The sequence below is a fragment of the Episyrphus balteatus genome, chromosome 2, assembly GCF_945859705.1.
Source record: "Episyrphus balteatus chromosome 2, idEpiBalt1.1, whole genome shotgun sequence".
NCBI lineage: Eukaryota > Metazoa > Arthropoda > Insecta > Diptera > Syrphidae > Episyrphus > Episyrphus balteatus.
This window is the reverse complement of record NC_079135.1, coordinates 51380287-51393413: the sequence shown is the minus strand read 5'-3', so window position 1 is coordinate 51393413 and position 13127 is coordinate 51380287. Positions and strand designations below refer to the sequence as shown.

Sequence of the window (13127 nt, the reverse complement as noted above, 5' to 3'; positions counted from 1 at the left end):
CAGTAATTTCAACAATTTGGGAAATATTTGTTTATATTTATAAAGAAGAATTGCCATTATTTCATATTTGCATTTGAAGATACCTGTGAAGTTGTTCAGTGAAAAAATATTAAAATCTAAAGTCAAAAGAAAAAAAAGACATGAAATTGTTTACATTTACCCACATTGACCCTATATGGTATTTTTTTTTCCCATTTTAATATTAAAATTTAGGGGTCGCTACCATTCACTAAAGATTTAACTAAAAGATCAATTTCAACACATTTTTTTTTGTTACAATACAAAGTACGATTTTTCAATCTTCTAATAAACAGTCAGTTAACTGTCTGTCGAATAAAGATATTAGGCTCATAAACAATCAGATAAAATCATTGAATTTTTCAATTAAGAAAGATCACTCAGTTAGCTATTCTACAGAATAACACAAAAAAAAATGTCAAATTCAAAAATATTCAAAATTAAACTTCATTTTTATTCCGCTGTATTTTTATCAAAATTTCTTTCAAAACAGTTAGAGATTTAATATAAAGTACTTAATTCTGATTACAAATTTTAAAATTTTCTGAGAAAAAAAAAAACAAAATTTGGTGTATTTTTCAAAACTATGAATTGTGGTAGCGACCCCTAGAACGTGTTTAAACTGGACCAAATTTTACCCATTTATATTTAAGGCAGGAAGAACAAAATGAAAGGGTGTCCCATTAAAATTTCGAAAATTGATTTTTAAGAAGCACCCTACCCGACATAGAACCATTTTATTGGTTTTTGATTTCCTCATTAACAACTCTACTGATTTAACAAAAATTTGTACAAAGAACCGTTTGAGTATAGGCGTATTAATAAATTTTTTGGAAACTTTTTTTTTTAATAAAAAATATTTCACTTTTCTTTTTTAAATTAATTAACTGAAAATAGGTTTATGATTTTTTTTATAATTTTGTTTTTATGTACCTATTGATTATTACTTTTTTAAGATTTGGATACCTTTGTTATTGAAATATGTAACCAATTTTTATATTTCCAAGAAAAAAAATTCTAAAAATGCGTTGTAACAAAACATTAAATGGGGTGGTTCAAAAGATACTAATTTAAAAATATATATATATATTTGCATTAATTCGAAAAAATTTCTTCATCTCGTGCAAAATATCTTCAGTAAAAAGTATTTTTTCAAAAAAAAAAAAAAAAAACAAAAAACAAAAAAAAAACATTTAAAAAAAATAGTTTTTTATTTTTAATTTGGTTTATAAGTAAGTAAAAAATAATGTATGATCCTTCGTGTAGCGATAATTACCTTATGAACACCTCACGCAAATTTTCAAAAAACATATCAATGTCGCGCTTACGAATACGAAAATTTGATTTTTTCAAAAACAATATTTTTTTAAACAAAAAAAAAATATTTTAACTTGATTGTATGAACATTTTAATGCCATTTTGAAGACATAATTAATTGAGACTTGAAAACAAAATTTCGAAATAATTCACTAACCCGTTTTCAAAATATTAATTTTTCAAAAAAAAAAAAAATAGAAATAGGTATTTTTCAAAAAAAATTTTGAAATATTTTTTTAAAAAACCAAAGTTGACAATTTTCTAAAATTTAAATAGGTACTACGATTAATCAAAGGCTTTTGCATACAAATTTTCCAAGAAATCGGGTTAGTCATATACGAGATATTCAGAGACCGTTCTATGACAGGTACAGTTAATAACCGTAAAAAAAATAATTTTTCTATTTCAAAAGTTGAGTCTTTTTTATTACATTACACACAAAAATTTTAATCAAAATCATTAGAGCCGTTTTGAAAAAAATTTACTTTTCTATTTCCGTTATATGGCAGGCACGTTAGTTTTGGTTCAATTTCTCCTCTATTGAATTACCCAAAACTATTAACTACCAAGTTTTAAGAAAAATTGCTTTACTAGCTTAGGCTGTAGTTCGAGGTTTATACAGGCAGACAGTCAGAATTGCCGGACCCACTTTTTTGGCATTCTCCATCATCGTAATGTCATGTCTGATTGTTATCTCGATTTCGGTTTTTTAACGAATCCTAAACTTGCCCTATAGTATGGCAACCCTGGCATGTTTTGTTGAGTTCAGCAATTTATTGAAACTAAAAAATTTAAGCGTGGCTTAAAGAAAGGACTTTACTATAACTACTATAAAAAAAATTAATGTTTTACTTCAAGAAGTATTTTCTTCGATCGATGTCAAATGAGAAAATTAAGATAAATGAATATTTTTGAAATTATTCTTGAGCTTGCAACATATGTAATTCCATTTAGCTATGTATTGTTCCAAAAGTCTTTATTTTTTTTTAATATATTAAAGTTGAATTTAGCTCAGTTCCAATTTTGGCAATATCAAAAAATACTCTGATTATTCAGTCATTTGTTGATTTTGGTCCTTAAGGATAAGGTTTGCCACGATCCTTTAGTTTTATAGAATTTCCTATAAATTGAGCCTGAAATGTTGTCTGTAAGTTTAATGGATTCCAAAATATTGCTTCATAAATATCATAAAATTTGTCGAAATATACCTACTATTTTTATTTGTTTTCAATATTGTTTTTGGCAAAAGTAGGCCGATCAGTTGAGGATTTTTTCCTTGAGAAGATAAATTTATTCAAATTTTAAATAATACGTTGTTTGTAAAGCGTGAAGAGCTCTATACCACCATTTGGTATGCACTGGATATTGTTTGCATTGTGGTTTTAGTCTCATAATATTAATTAACGCACATGTATACCTAACGTACTTGTTTACTAATGCTAATTCAAATAACTAAGTGCAATGAGCCGAATAAACAAACACACCCTAATTCGATTAGAAAGAACCTATAAGAACTAAGTGCAACTGAAATTATTTGTGATAGCTAAGCACAGCGCCTTCCACTAAACAAGACCAATATCCCAACAATGGAGACGTAAGTTAACTACTATTGTTCTGTAAAACGAAAGGATTTAAAAGTAAAGGATTCTCAAAAAAATCCTTTTTCAATTTTTTTTTTTTTTTTCAGAATGCATTATAGTGGATACTCAATTGGGCCACGTTTTATGGCCCTATCGAATGGATCTGTCACCGACAAAGTGAGTCATGCTTTGGAAAATAAAAATTGATCTACATACTTTTTGTTGTTGTTATTAATTTAAGGTTACACCCGATATGGCACATCTTGTCCATCCATATTGGAATCAATTCCCACCCATGGACCCATTTTGGAATAAGGCTCTTGGTGCCTTTTTGACACTAATGGGAATATTATCATTCTGTGGCAATGGCATTGTTGTCTATATATTCTCAACGACAAAATCCTTGAAAACTCCAGCCAATTTGTTAGTTTTGAATCTGGCATTCTCGGATTTTAGTATGATGCTGACCAATTGTCCAATGATGTGCATTAATTTGTTCTTCGAAACATGGATATTGGGACCAATGATGTGCGATGTTTATGCACTTTGTGGATCAATGTTTGGAAATGTTTCGATTTGGAGCATGACTATGATAGCCATGGACCGATATGAAGTCATTGTCAAAGGTGTTAGCGGACGTCCAATGACAATTAAGCTAGCAATGATCAAAATCATAATGATTTGGACATTTGCCGCGTTTTGGACAGCAGGTCCTATGATTGGATGGAGCAGGTGAGTTAACAAAAAAGAACGCAAGTTTTAAGACTGAGAATGTTGATCTTAAACTTGCTAACTGAAAATTATGATAAAAATGGTTTTCTGATTTTTAATTCTACAATCTATCCAGATACGTTCCCGAAGGAAATTTGACTTCATGTGGCATTGAATACCTTGAACGTGACTGGAATCCTCGATCATATTTGATTGGCTATTCTCTCTTCGTCTATTACTTGCCAATTTTCATGATCTGCCATTCTTATTGGTTCATCATTGCGGTAAAAATTGATCAGAACAATTTCATCAAGTGATCATCAAGGTGTGATTTTTTTTGAAATTTCAGGCTGTTGCAGCTCACGAAAAAGCCATGCGTGAACAAGCCAAGAAAATGAATGTCAAATCATTGCGATCATCTGAGGATTGCGACAAGAGCGCTGAAGCTAAGCTAGCCAAAGTAGCTTTGACAACAATTTCACTGTGGATCGTTTCATGGACACCATACCTCATTATTAACTGCATGGGGCTATTCAAATTTGAAGGCATTACTCCGCTTTTAACAATTTGGGGTGCAACATTTGCAAAATCAAGTTCTTGCGTCAATCCGATTGTCTACGGAATCAGGTATTAACCGATAGGCCCAATGCACGCATGGGTCTTTTTACCGCTTCAGTGCTGCAGTAGCACCATGTACCGTATGGCTCCGTGAGTTGAAAAGACGCATGAGTGCACCGGGTCCTTAAAAGAATTCTTCATAGATCAAAGTGAAAGCCATTTTTTTTTTTACTTTTAGCCATCCAAAGTATCGTATTGCCCTCAAAGAGAAATGTCCATGTCTAGTATGTGGATCAACAGAAGAACCCAAGCCTAATGACGCAGCTTCACAAGGAACAACTGGAGAAGCAGAATCAAAGGCTTAAATTTAAAATAACTAACAAAAAACAAAACAAAAAAAACTTTTATACGAGTACGCATCATTCTTACGATAAGGTTAAATATAAGTAATTGCATTGACATCTTACTAATTAAAAAAATTTTGATGTTTTATTTGGTATGATTTTCTGAAAATTCTTAAAAAGATCAACTATTCTTCATAGTTCTGCTTCTCAGTAACTTCTTCTTTTTTGTTTTAAGCTCAAAGTTTTAAAACTTTTTCGTCTCAACTGTTGTTAATCAGCCATAATGCTCTTTTTGCAGGAGATTAGTTTCTGAAATATTTGAACGCTTCTCGATGCTGGGAATAAAGGATCCACTATAGAGAGAGATTTCATGCGGTATACAATGGATATTTTGGTGATTAGTGAAGTCACCAGCACGAACTACTGTACCACTCTACTCCGGAAATTCACCTGGAAGCACTTGGAAAGCTGGACTTGGTCTATTGTTCAGTATAATAATTGTTGCAATTGTTGCATTATGTTTGAATATAATAAGTTTCACAAAGTAAGCTGGGACGGAGAGACAACATCTTTAAACCAAATTGACCATTTCAATTGCCAAAATTGACAATTGGATTTCGTACAGCTGCAGTTAAGAAATCAAATTGAATAACCGGAATGTCCAAATTTAACACTGATAGACTAAAGAATCCAGTCACCACCTAACTAATAGGAGCTACAGGTGTTCATAGTTCAAAACAATATCTGGTGAATGATCTAGATGGTAACATCCTAAGTTTTATGAGGATCAGCCCGGTAGGTTGAAGGAGCATTTAACATCGATTTTCAAAGCTTTTGTGATTAAAATGTGGGACCAATATTTGTTGACATGCCCAAAGCAACAAATGTCGTACCACATTCCAGTAGAGATAAAATTTGTATCGCATTCCATTCCGGCAGAGATGTAACAAGCAACGACATCGAGCGAATTACTGCAAGCACTCTAGAGTGAAAAAAGGGAACTACCGTCAAGCTTAAAAACTGGATACAGTTGTTAAAATAATAGCAAAAATTGTTGTTAGGCAGGGAAGGAAAAACCGAAGGGCTGTTAATCAATTTGGGAAACAAATTTTTCAACCCCATGATGGCGCACCGGTGTAGTTGAGACCCTATGTCCTTCCAGCGATTACCAAAAACGTTGCAATTGAAGTAAAAGGTCAGCGAACATAAGAAAGTAAGCAAGTAATGATTCGGTGATGTTCTGGCCGACTTTGACGGAGCAGCTAGAACTCTCAACGGTCATTTTACAAAAGCCAACGAGATATTTTTTTAGAATGCATTTTAGTAGCGTCAAAATAAATCAAAAACAAGTTTTTTGAATTTAAATTGTCATCCACTAACATTAACAAATTTCAAAAATTGTTCAAATATTTTTCCTAAATTCCAAGAAACTTGTTTTTAATTTGGATTAATTCTGAAACGCATTTTTATAAACAAAATACTGAATTTAGCAAAAAGTTAGAAACTAAAAACGGTTTTTGGAATACGCCTTTTTGAATGTATCAAAATCGTAGTAATCGTTTTTGACAAAATTAAACTTTCCCAAACCTGGTACCTATACCTATGGAATTTACCTAACGTTATTTTCTATCCTAAAAGACTAAATCCCGGTAGTACACAGCTACGAAAAAAAGTTACATTCAAGATTTTAAGTCAACCCATCCATTTACAGCCAAACAACAACACATACAACTACATGCACAAACAGACAGACACACAAAAGATCAGGTAATCAGACTTATGCACATTTAGGGCCAGTTGTACAAATATTTAATCCGTGAATCAGCGACTTTTATCTTCTAAAATTGGTAGTAAAGCTGAGGTTTAGCACACGTTGAAGGTTCATATATGTGCCCATGATTATGAAAGTGGACTAAGTCACTTTTTGCATGCATTGTTTGAAGGAAAACTTACATAATAATTTTCTTATAACGATTTAATTATATTTCTTTTATGAAATCGCTAGAGGAGCAATAAAGAAGTTTATTTACTGCAATTTCGCTTTCAAATAAACTTTACCCCTTAAATAATAATTATTTTTAGGCTAGATTTGATGCCATTTTTAGGAGTGACTTAGTCCACTTTCATAATTAAGGGCACATAAATGTTTAAATACCTACATCCAAACTTGAACCGAAGTTGACCCGCAGCTACTCCGCCAAAATCGGCGAGTTAAATTGCTGAACCCTGGCTGATCCAAGTTTGTACAACTGGCACTTAGATTATTGAAATAACAGATTGAAATACAGACTGTCATTCAAACAGGCAAAAAAAAAAGTAACGATAGATGCATAAACAGGAGGTAGATTCAATAAAAAACGGAACGAAAACTATCATTCTTCTTTGAAGAACGAAAGAAAATATGCGGCAAATTTAGTTATATGAATAAAACCGTTCGCACACACAAAAACGCATCTCACCCCAGAATCTTAGACTCACCAGCCACCTCTTTCTAATTTTCTACTATCGAATCGCAATGCAAAGATTTTCATATCTCAAGTTCAAGTACTAGAAGCCTATTACAAGAAAAATACTAAATTTTTTTTGTTGCATAGTCCGCCTATGTGCATATTTACTGCCATATGAGAGCTTATACCGCATTAAGAGAAATGAATCGCAAATAAAAATTTATGTTTTGACTTTGAAAAACATAATAAATAAAAATAAACGAAAAGAGAACAAAAAAACTAACCCTAATTAGATTAGAAAAAAATACTATAAAAACTAAGAGCAACTGAAATTATGTGTGATAGCCAAGCAAATCGTCTTCCACTAACAAGACCTATACCCCAACAATGGAGACGTAAGTTATTATTAGTACCTACTTTTTTTGTTGAAAAAATAAGAAAAGCGCCAGATTTTCTAAGCCTGTTCGAAATCCTTACAGAATGCATTATAGTGGATACCCAATTGGGCCACATTTTATGGCTCTATCGAATGGATCTGTCACCGACAAAGTGAGTCATATATTTTTTCAAACTAAACTTCTTCTTTAAACTTTATCTTTGTTATGAATTTAAGGTAACACCCGATATGGCACATCTTGTCCATCCATATTGGAATCAATTCCCAGCCATGGACCCATTTTGGAATAAGGCACTTGGTGCCTTTTTATCATTAATGGGATTATTATCATTTTGCGGCAATGGCATTGTTGTTTTCATATTTTCAACAACAAAATCCTTGAAAACTCCAGCCAATTTGTTAGTTTTAAATTTGGCATTTTCGGATTTTAGTATGATGATGACCAATTGCCCAATGATGTGCATTAATTTGTTCTACGAAACATGGATATTGGGACCAATGATGTGCGACGTTTATGCGTTTTGCGGATCTATGTTTGGTAATGTTTCGATTTGGAGTATGGCTATGATTGCAATGGACCGATATGAAGTCATTGTCAAAGGTGTTAGCGGACGTCCAATGACTGTTAAATTAGCGATGATAAAAATTATAATCATTTGGACGTTTGCTGCTTTTTGGACGGCAGGTCCTTTATTTGGATGGAGCAGGTGAGTTTTTTAGGAACTTTTTTATATCCCTTCTGGGTAGCCTTTGGTATAAATTTTGCTTCTTAAAAGACTTAAAGAAACTGTGTTAAGATTTATAGAAGTAAACATTTTACTCAGGCCCTAGGCTGTTAGCTGAAAATTGTTGGTAAACTTGTTTCCTAATATCCAATTTCTTTCTCTACAGATACGTTCCCGAAGGAAATTTGACTTCATGCGGCATTGAATATCTTGAGCGAGACTGGAATCCTCGATCATACTTGATAGCTTATTCTCTCTTCGTCTATTACTTGCCAATTTTCATGATCTGCCATTCTTATTGGTTTATCATTGCGGTAAGATTGATCAAAAATTCTTTTCTCAAGTTTTTTTTTTTGTTTTTGTCAAAGTGTCAAAAATTTTACTTCTACAGAGCTTTGCGAAAACCATTGCTTTATAAAAAAAATAGTTAGTGACCACCCACTTAAATTTTTTAGAGCATGTTGCATTTTTGTGTCAGAATTCTAAGAATTTCTGAGCTCTTAGAGCTTTTTTTTATTTTAGCTCCTTAATTTCTTGCTGATGTGATTTGTGCAATTCTAGGCTGTCGCAGCTCACGAAAAAGCCATGCGAGAGCAAGCCAAGAAAATGAATGTCAAATCATTGCGATCATCTGAGGATTGTGAGAAGAGTGCCGAAGCTAAGCTAGCCAAAGTAGCTTTGACAACAATTTCATTGTGGATTACTGCGTGGACACCATATCTCATCATAAATTGCATGGGTCTTTTCAAATGCGAAGGTATTACTCCGCTTTTAACAATTTGGGGTGCAACGTTCGCTAAATCTAGTTCGTGCGTCAATCCGATTGTCTACGGAATCAGGTACAAAGAACTTCTTCTTAGACTAAAATGAAATATTTATACTTGTTTTTTTTTTTTTAATTAATTTGCAGCCATCCAAAGTATCGTATTGCCCTCAAAGAAAAATGTCCATGCCTAGTTTGTGGATCAACGGAAGAACCTAAGCCAAATGACGCAGCTTCACAAGCAACAACTGGAGAAGCAGAATCAAAGGCTTAAATTTAAATTAACTAACTAAAAAAAAAAACACTTTTATACGCATCATTCTTACAATAAGTTTAAATATAAGAAAATGCATTGACAATCTTAATAATTAGAAAAAAAAATTGTGATGTTTTATTTTGTACAATGTACAATGTTGAGGATTCTTGAAGAGACCAACTATTCTTCATGGTTCTGCTTCTCAGCTGTTTTTTCATTCATTTTTAGATTAAGCTTTTAAACTTATTCACCTTAACTTAAGAATTCGTAACACGTAATCAGAAAATATTACTAAAAGCTGAATATTTCTGAAAAACTCTACAAAGTTATCAGACCGCTACTGCAAGTAATCACTTATAGACTAAGACTGCCTCAAAGCATTCACTAGAGGAAAGTTACCACCCAGATCAGGCATGTCAAACTCAATGGTTACTACGGGCCAAAACGGGCCTGGAAACTTACATACAGTATCTAGCACTGGTAAGATCACATAAAATAGAACAAAAACAAAGATTTCTCTATGTTTTTCAGCCAAGAAGGAATCGGGTATTATTTTTAAATCTGCATTTGTAGGGTTTTGAAAAAAAAAAAAAAAAATACGATCATGCCAGGGATTGAAGAGTTGAAATCAACAATAAAGAAGGTTTTTCCATAGAGATTTCTTATTATTTTTTAGAGAAGGTAGGTAGGTAGGTAGAGATGGCGGTCATAAGAAGCCTAGCTTGATGACCCAATTAGCGCAGAAAGAGCCGTTTTGATACCAAAACTTGTGAAATCTATGAGTTATAAATGGATAAATTGAAATAATGTGATTTCAAGAAAAACGAGTGTTTAGGCTGTCCTAAAACCCACTATGTTGCATTGAGGAATGAAATCAAGTCTTTGATTTTGAGATTTTATCTATATCGTTGAAAAATTCACTGCCCAGAGAGAGCACTCTATTTCTAGCAACGGCAGGACATTGGCATAGGAAGTGGAAGATTTTTTAGATAAAATCAAATTCAAATTTGAGTAAAAAGTCCATTTATTTTATAACTTGACACTAGATCAGAAAATGTGACCAATATTTGTATAGTGAATTGGTTCAGGTGGTAAAGTGTGCAGCTTGAACTCAAGACTTATCTCTCTAGTTGCACACTTTACCACCTGAACCAATTCACTATACAAATATTGGTCACATTTTCTGATCTAGTGCCAAGTTAAAAAATAAATGAACTCTTTACTCAAATTTTAATAAGATTTTCTCTAAAAAATAATAAGAAATTTCGATGGAAAAAGAAAAACCTTCTTAATCGTTGATTTCAATAAGATTTCCTTATAAAACATCTCAATAAGGCAATCTGCTAGTTTTTACGTGGTACTATTGAGTCATATACACAATTTTATTGCAAATAAAAAATTTTATACATAAAAAAAAATTCAATGCAAAGTGTGTGCATCAAATATTTTTTTTTTAATATTCGTCGAATTTCCTACAATTTTGAATATTTGACCATACATATGGTTTAATGTTATAGTTGAAATAGCTAATATGTGGTCAAATAGTCAAAATTGTTAGAAATTCGACGAATATTTAAAAAAAATTATTTAATGCAAACATTTTCCATTGAATTTTTTTTTTTTTCAATGCAGAAAATTTTTTATTTGCAATAATTTTTTGTTTCAATGCAAAATATTTTTATTTGCAATCTTTTTAAAGCAAAATATTTTTAATTGAAATAAACATTTTGGGTTGGGGTCGAAATTCTGTATGTGCCAAAATTCGGATTCCAAAATTCTTTTTATTTGTTTCTCTTTCTAACGAAACTTAAATATTTATGTAGAACATAAACTCCCTAATATTTCCTCTGCATAAACTGTCACAAGGTTTTATGTAGAACATAAATCCTTAATGCTGACTTTTCACGAGTTGATTTTAGCCGCACAATTTGTCGCACGGCTAAAGTCGACTAGGATCATTGAATAATTAGATATAGAAGTGACACCGGAAAAAACATCCGCTTTGTTTGAGGGGTGGCGCTAGAATCGTTACAAGAGTGGCGCCACAATCGTTTTAGGATTGTGTATTCGATGGCCGAAAAATTCCTTAAAAGGACTTTTGGTTACTAAGTAACCACAACTACTATATTATTTATATTTGGTGTATTTGTATTAGTTTTGTTTTGTGTTAGAAGTGTGTTTGTTTATTTTTGTTTCTGTAATATTCAAATTGAATTTATTTTTAATTTTTGTAATATTTTGAATTGAACATTTATTTTTGAATGTTTGATTCTTATGTATATTCATTGAATAATTACAAATAGAAGTGACACCGCAGATTACTCATGCGACTATAAGAGTACCGGAAGATAGATGAACTACAGGTTTGCGCCTCAACTATCATGTATTTTCGAGTTGAGTCTCAACTAATATTTTTTTTGAAACCTTCATAAAAAAAATTAATAATTATTATTATACATTTCAAAGAGCTTATATTGATATAAGTTTTCGTATTTTGAAAAGTCATATTAGTCTAGAGAACAAGGACGATGCCTACTGGCCTAGGTTCGAATACCGGTAAAATTTGATTTTTTTTTTTTGCGGAGATTTTTTTTTGAGAAATTTAATTCATTTTTATTCTAGTAATGTAAAAAAAAAAAAAAATCTCAATTTCCCGTCAGATTCGAACCTGGGCAGGTAAACTTAACAGACATTCACCTTATCCTCTAGGCTATCTCCACTTTTTGAAATAGGAAAACTTTTATCTATATGTATAAGCTGTTTAGGATTTGATTTTGGGTTGCTGGATTTGCTTTTGGATTGTTGGCTTTGCTTTTGGATTGTTGGATTTGCTTTTTTAATTCAACGCACGATACTAGCGACGACAATTTTACAGCGGACGTTTCCCTGGGTGTCCACTTCTATTTGTAATTATTCAATGGTATATTTGAAAGGATTTTGTTTTTCTGTTTTTATTAACGACAAGAAGATTTTTCTTCAACTATAGAGAGTTTATTTAATTTTGACTAGGGTGCTTTTTGTAATAATATCTAGCTGTAGTTCACATTATTATTTTCTTAAACCCCATATGCAAGAGTAGGTAAGGATCAAGTTCATACAATATGGCCATATTACACATTATTTTAAAGTATTTTAATGCATATTTCAAATATTTTAATACAATACGAAACTATCTCGATTATTTGCTTAAAATGATTTATGTATGCGAACAAGAACTTTGGATTTACGGCTTTGTTCAAATTTGCAGTTTTTACAAAATGTTAAATTTTGGAAAAAAAATCTTTTCGTACCATTTTTGGATACTTTTCTCTGTTTTTAATTTTTTTTTAATCTAAAATTTAAACGATAATAATAAATAAAATGTTGAAATAAACTCACAAGAAAAAAAAAACTGTAAAAAGGTCTATTTTGATCGCAAATGTATGAAAATGTGGTTTTGGATAGTTCCAATGATTTTCCTATTTCACCATTTGAAATAAAATATTTGGTTCTAATATCCTAAAACTAGAAGAATGTAGCTTTTACATGCTCTTTATTTTGTCATGATACTATATAGTCAAGCTATGCATTCTCACAAAAAAAAAGTTGAGATAACAATCAGACATTGCATTAGTTTTTGGGCAATCATGGAAATGTTTTAAAATTATTATTAACCTACCGTAGAACCGTTTTTTTTTTCAAATCTGATTTTCTGCCAAACTGCCAATTCAATTTTAAAGAATTTTTATATAGTTTAAATATAAAACAGTAAGACAATTTGGAAAAATAATAGTTTTTGGATAAAAAAAATTGAACACTTTTTTTTTGAAAAATCAAATTTTCGAAAACCGGAAATTAATTTTTTTTGACATTTTAGTTTTGAATGTTGAATAGTGATTTCTACGAAATTGCATACCAATTTTATTTTAGATTTTTTTTTTGTTTTAATTTATTTATAAGGTTCCAACGATTTTGAAATTTTTTTTTTACAAATCTTTCTTAGTAGAAGAAATCAAATTGAATAGGTACTTG

General features: G+C 31.3%; 2 protein-coding genes across 2 annotated transcripts; both read left to right on the top strand.

Moving 5' to 3' along the window:
• The first annotated feature begins 2698 nt into the window (after nucleotides 1–2698).
• Nucleotides 2699–4650, top strand: LOC129911971 (opsin Rh1-like). Its single transcript, XM_055990015.1, has 6 exons — nucleotides 2699–2929; nucleotides 3023–3092; nucleotides 3157–3647; nucleotides 3763–3910; nucleotides 3976–4253; nucleotides 4423–4650. The coding sequence occupies exons 1-6, from the start codon at nucleotides 2922–2924 to the stop codon at nucleotides 4547–4549; spliced, it is 1122 nt and encodes a 373-aa protein (XP_055845990.1). The 5' UTR covers nucleotides 2699–2921; the 3' UTR covers nucleotides 4550–4650.
• A 2582-nt stretch (nucleotides 4651–7232) lies between these two features.
• On the top strand, nucleotides 7233–9198 carry LOC129911970 (opsin Rh1-like). The gene is made up of 6 exons (XM_055990014.1): nucleotides 7233–7370; nucleotides 7455–7524; nucleotides 7589–8079; nucleotides 8264–8411; nucleotides 8659–8936; nucleotides 9008–9198. Exons 1-6 carry the CDS (start codon nucleotides 7363–7365, stop codon nucleotides 9132–9134), a joined length of 1122 nt encoding a protein of 373 aa, XP_055845989.1. The 5' UTR covers nucleotides 7233–7362; the 3' UTR covers nucleotides 9135–9198.
• The last annotated feature ends 3929 nt before the right edge of the window (nucleotides 9199–13127 follow it).

Coding starts and splice junctions, on each gene's coding strand:
- LOC129911971 (XM_055990015.1), top strand. Junction 3,093..3,156: donor ATGGATCTGTCACCGACAAA/GTGAGTCATGCT, acceptor TATTAATTTAAG/GTTACACCCGATATGGCACA. Junction 3,911..3,975: donor CTTATTGGTTCATCATTGCG/GTAAAAATTGAT, acceptor TTGAAATTTCAG/GCTGTTGCAGCTCACGAAAA.
- LOC129911970 (XM_055990014.1), top strand. Junction 7,525..7,588: donor ATGGATCTGTCACCGACAAA/GTGAGTCATATA, acceptor TATGAATTTAAG/GTAACACCCGATATGGCACA. Junction 8,080..8,263: donor CCTTTATTTGGATGGAGCAG/GTGAGTTTTTTA, acceptor CTTTCTCTACAG/ATACGTTCCCGAAGGAAATT.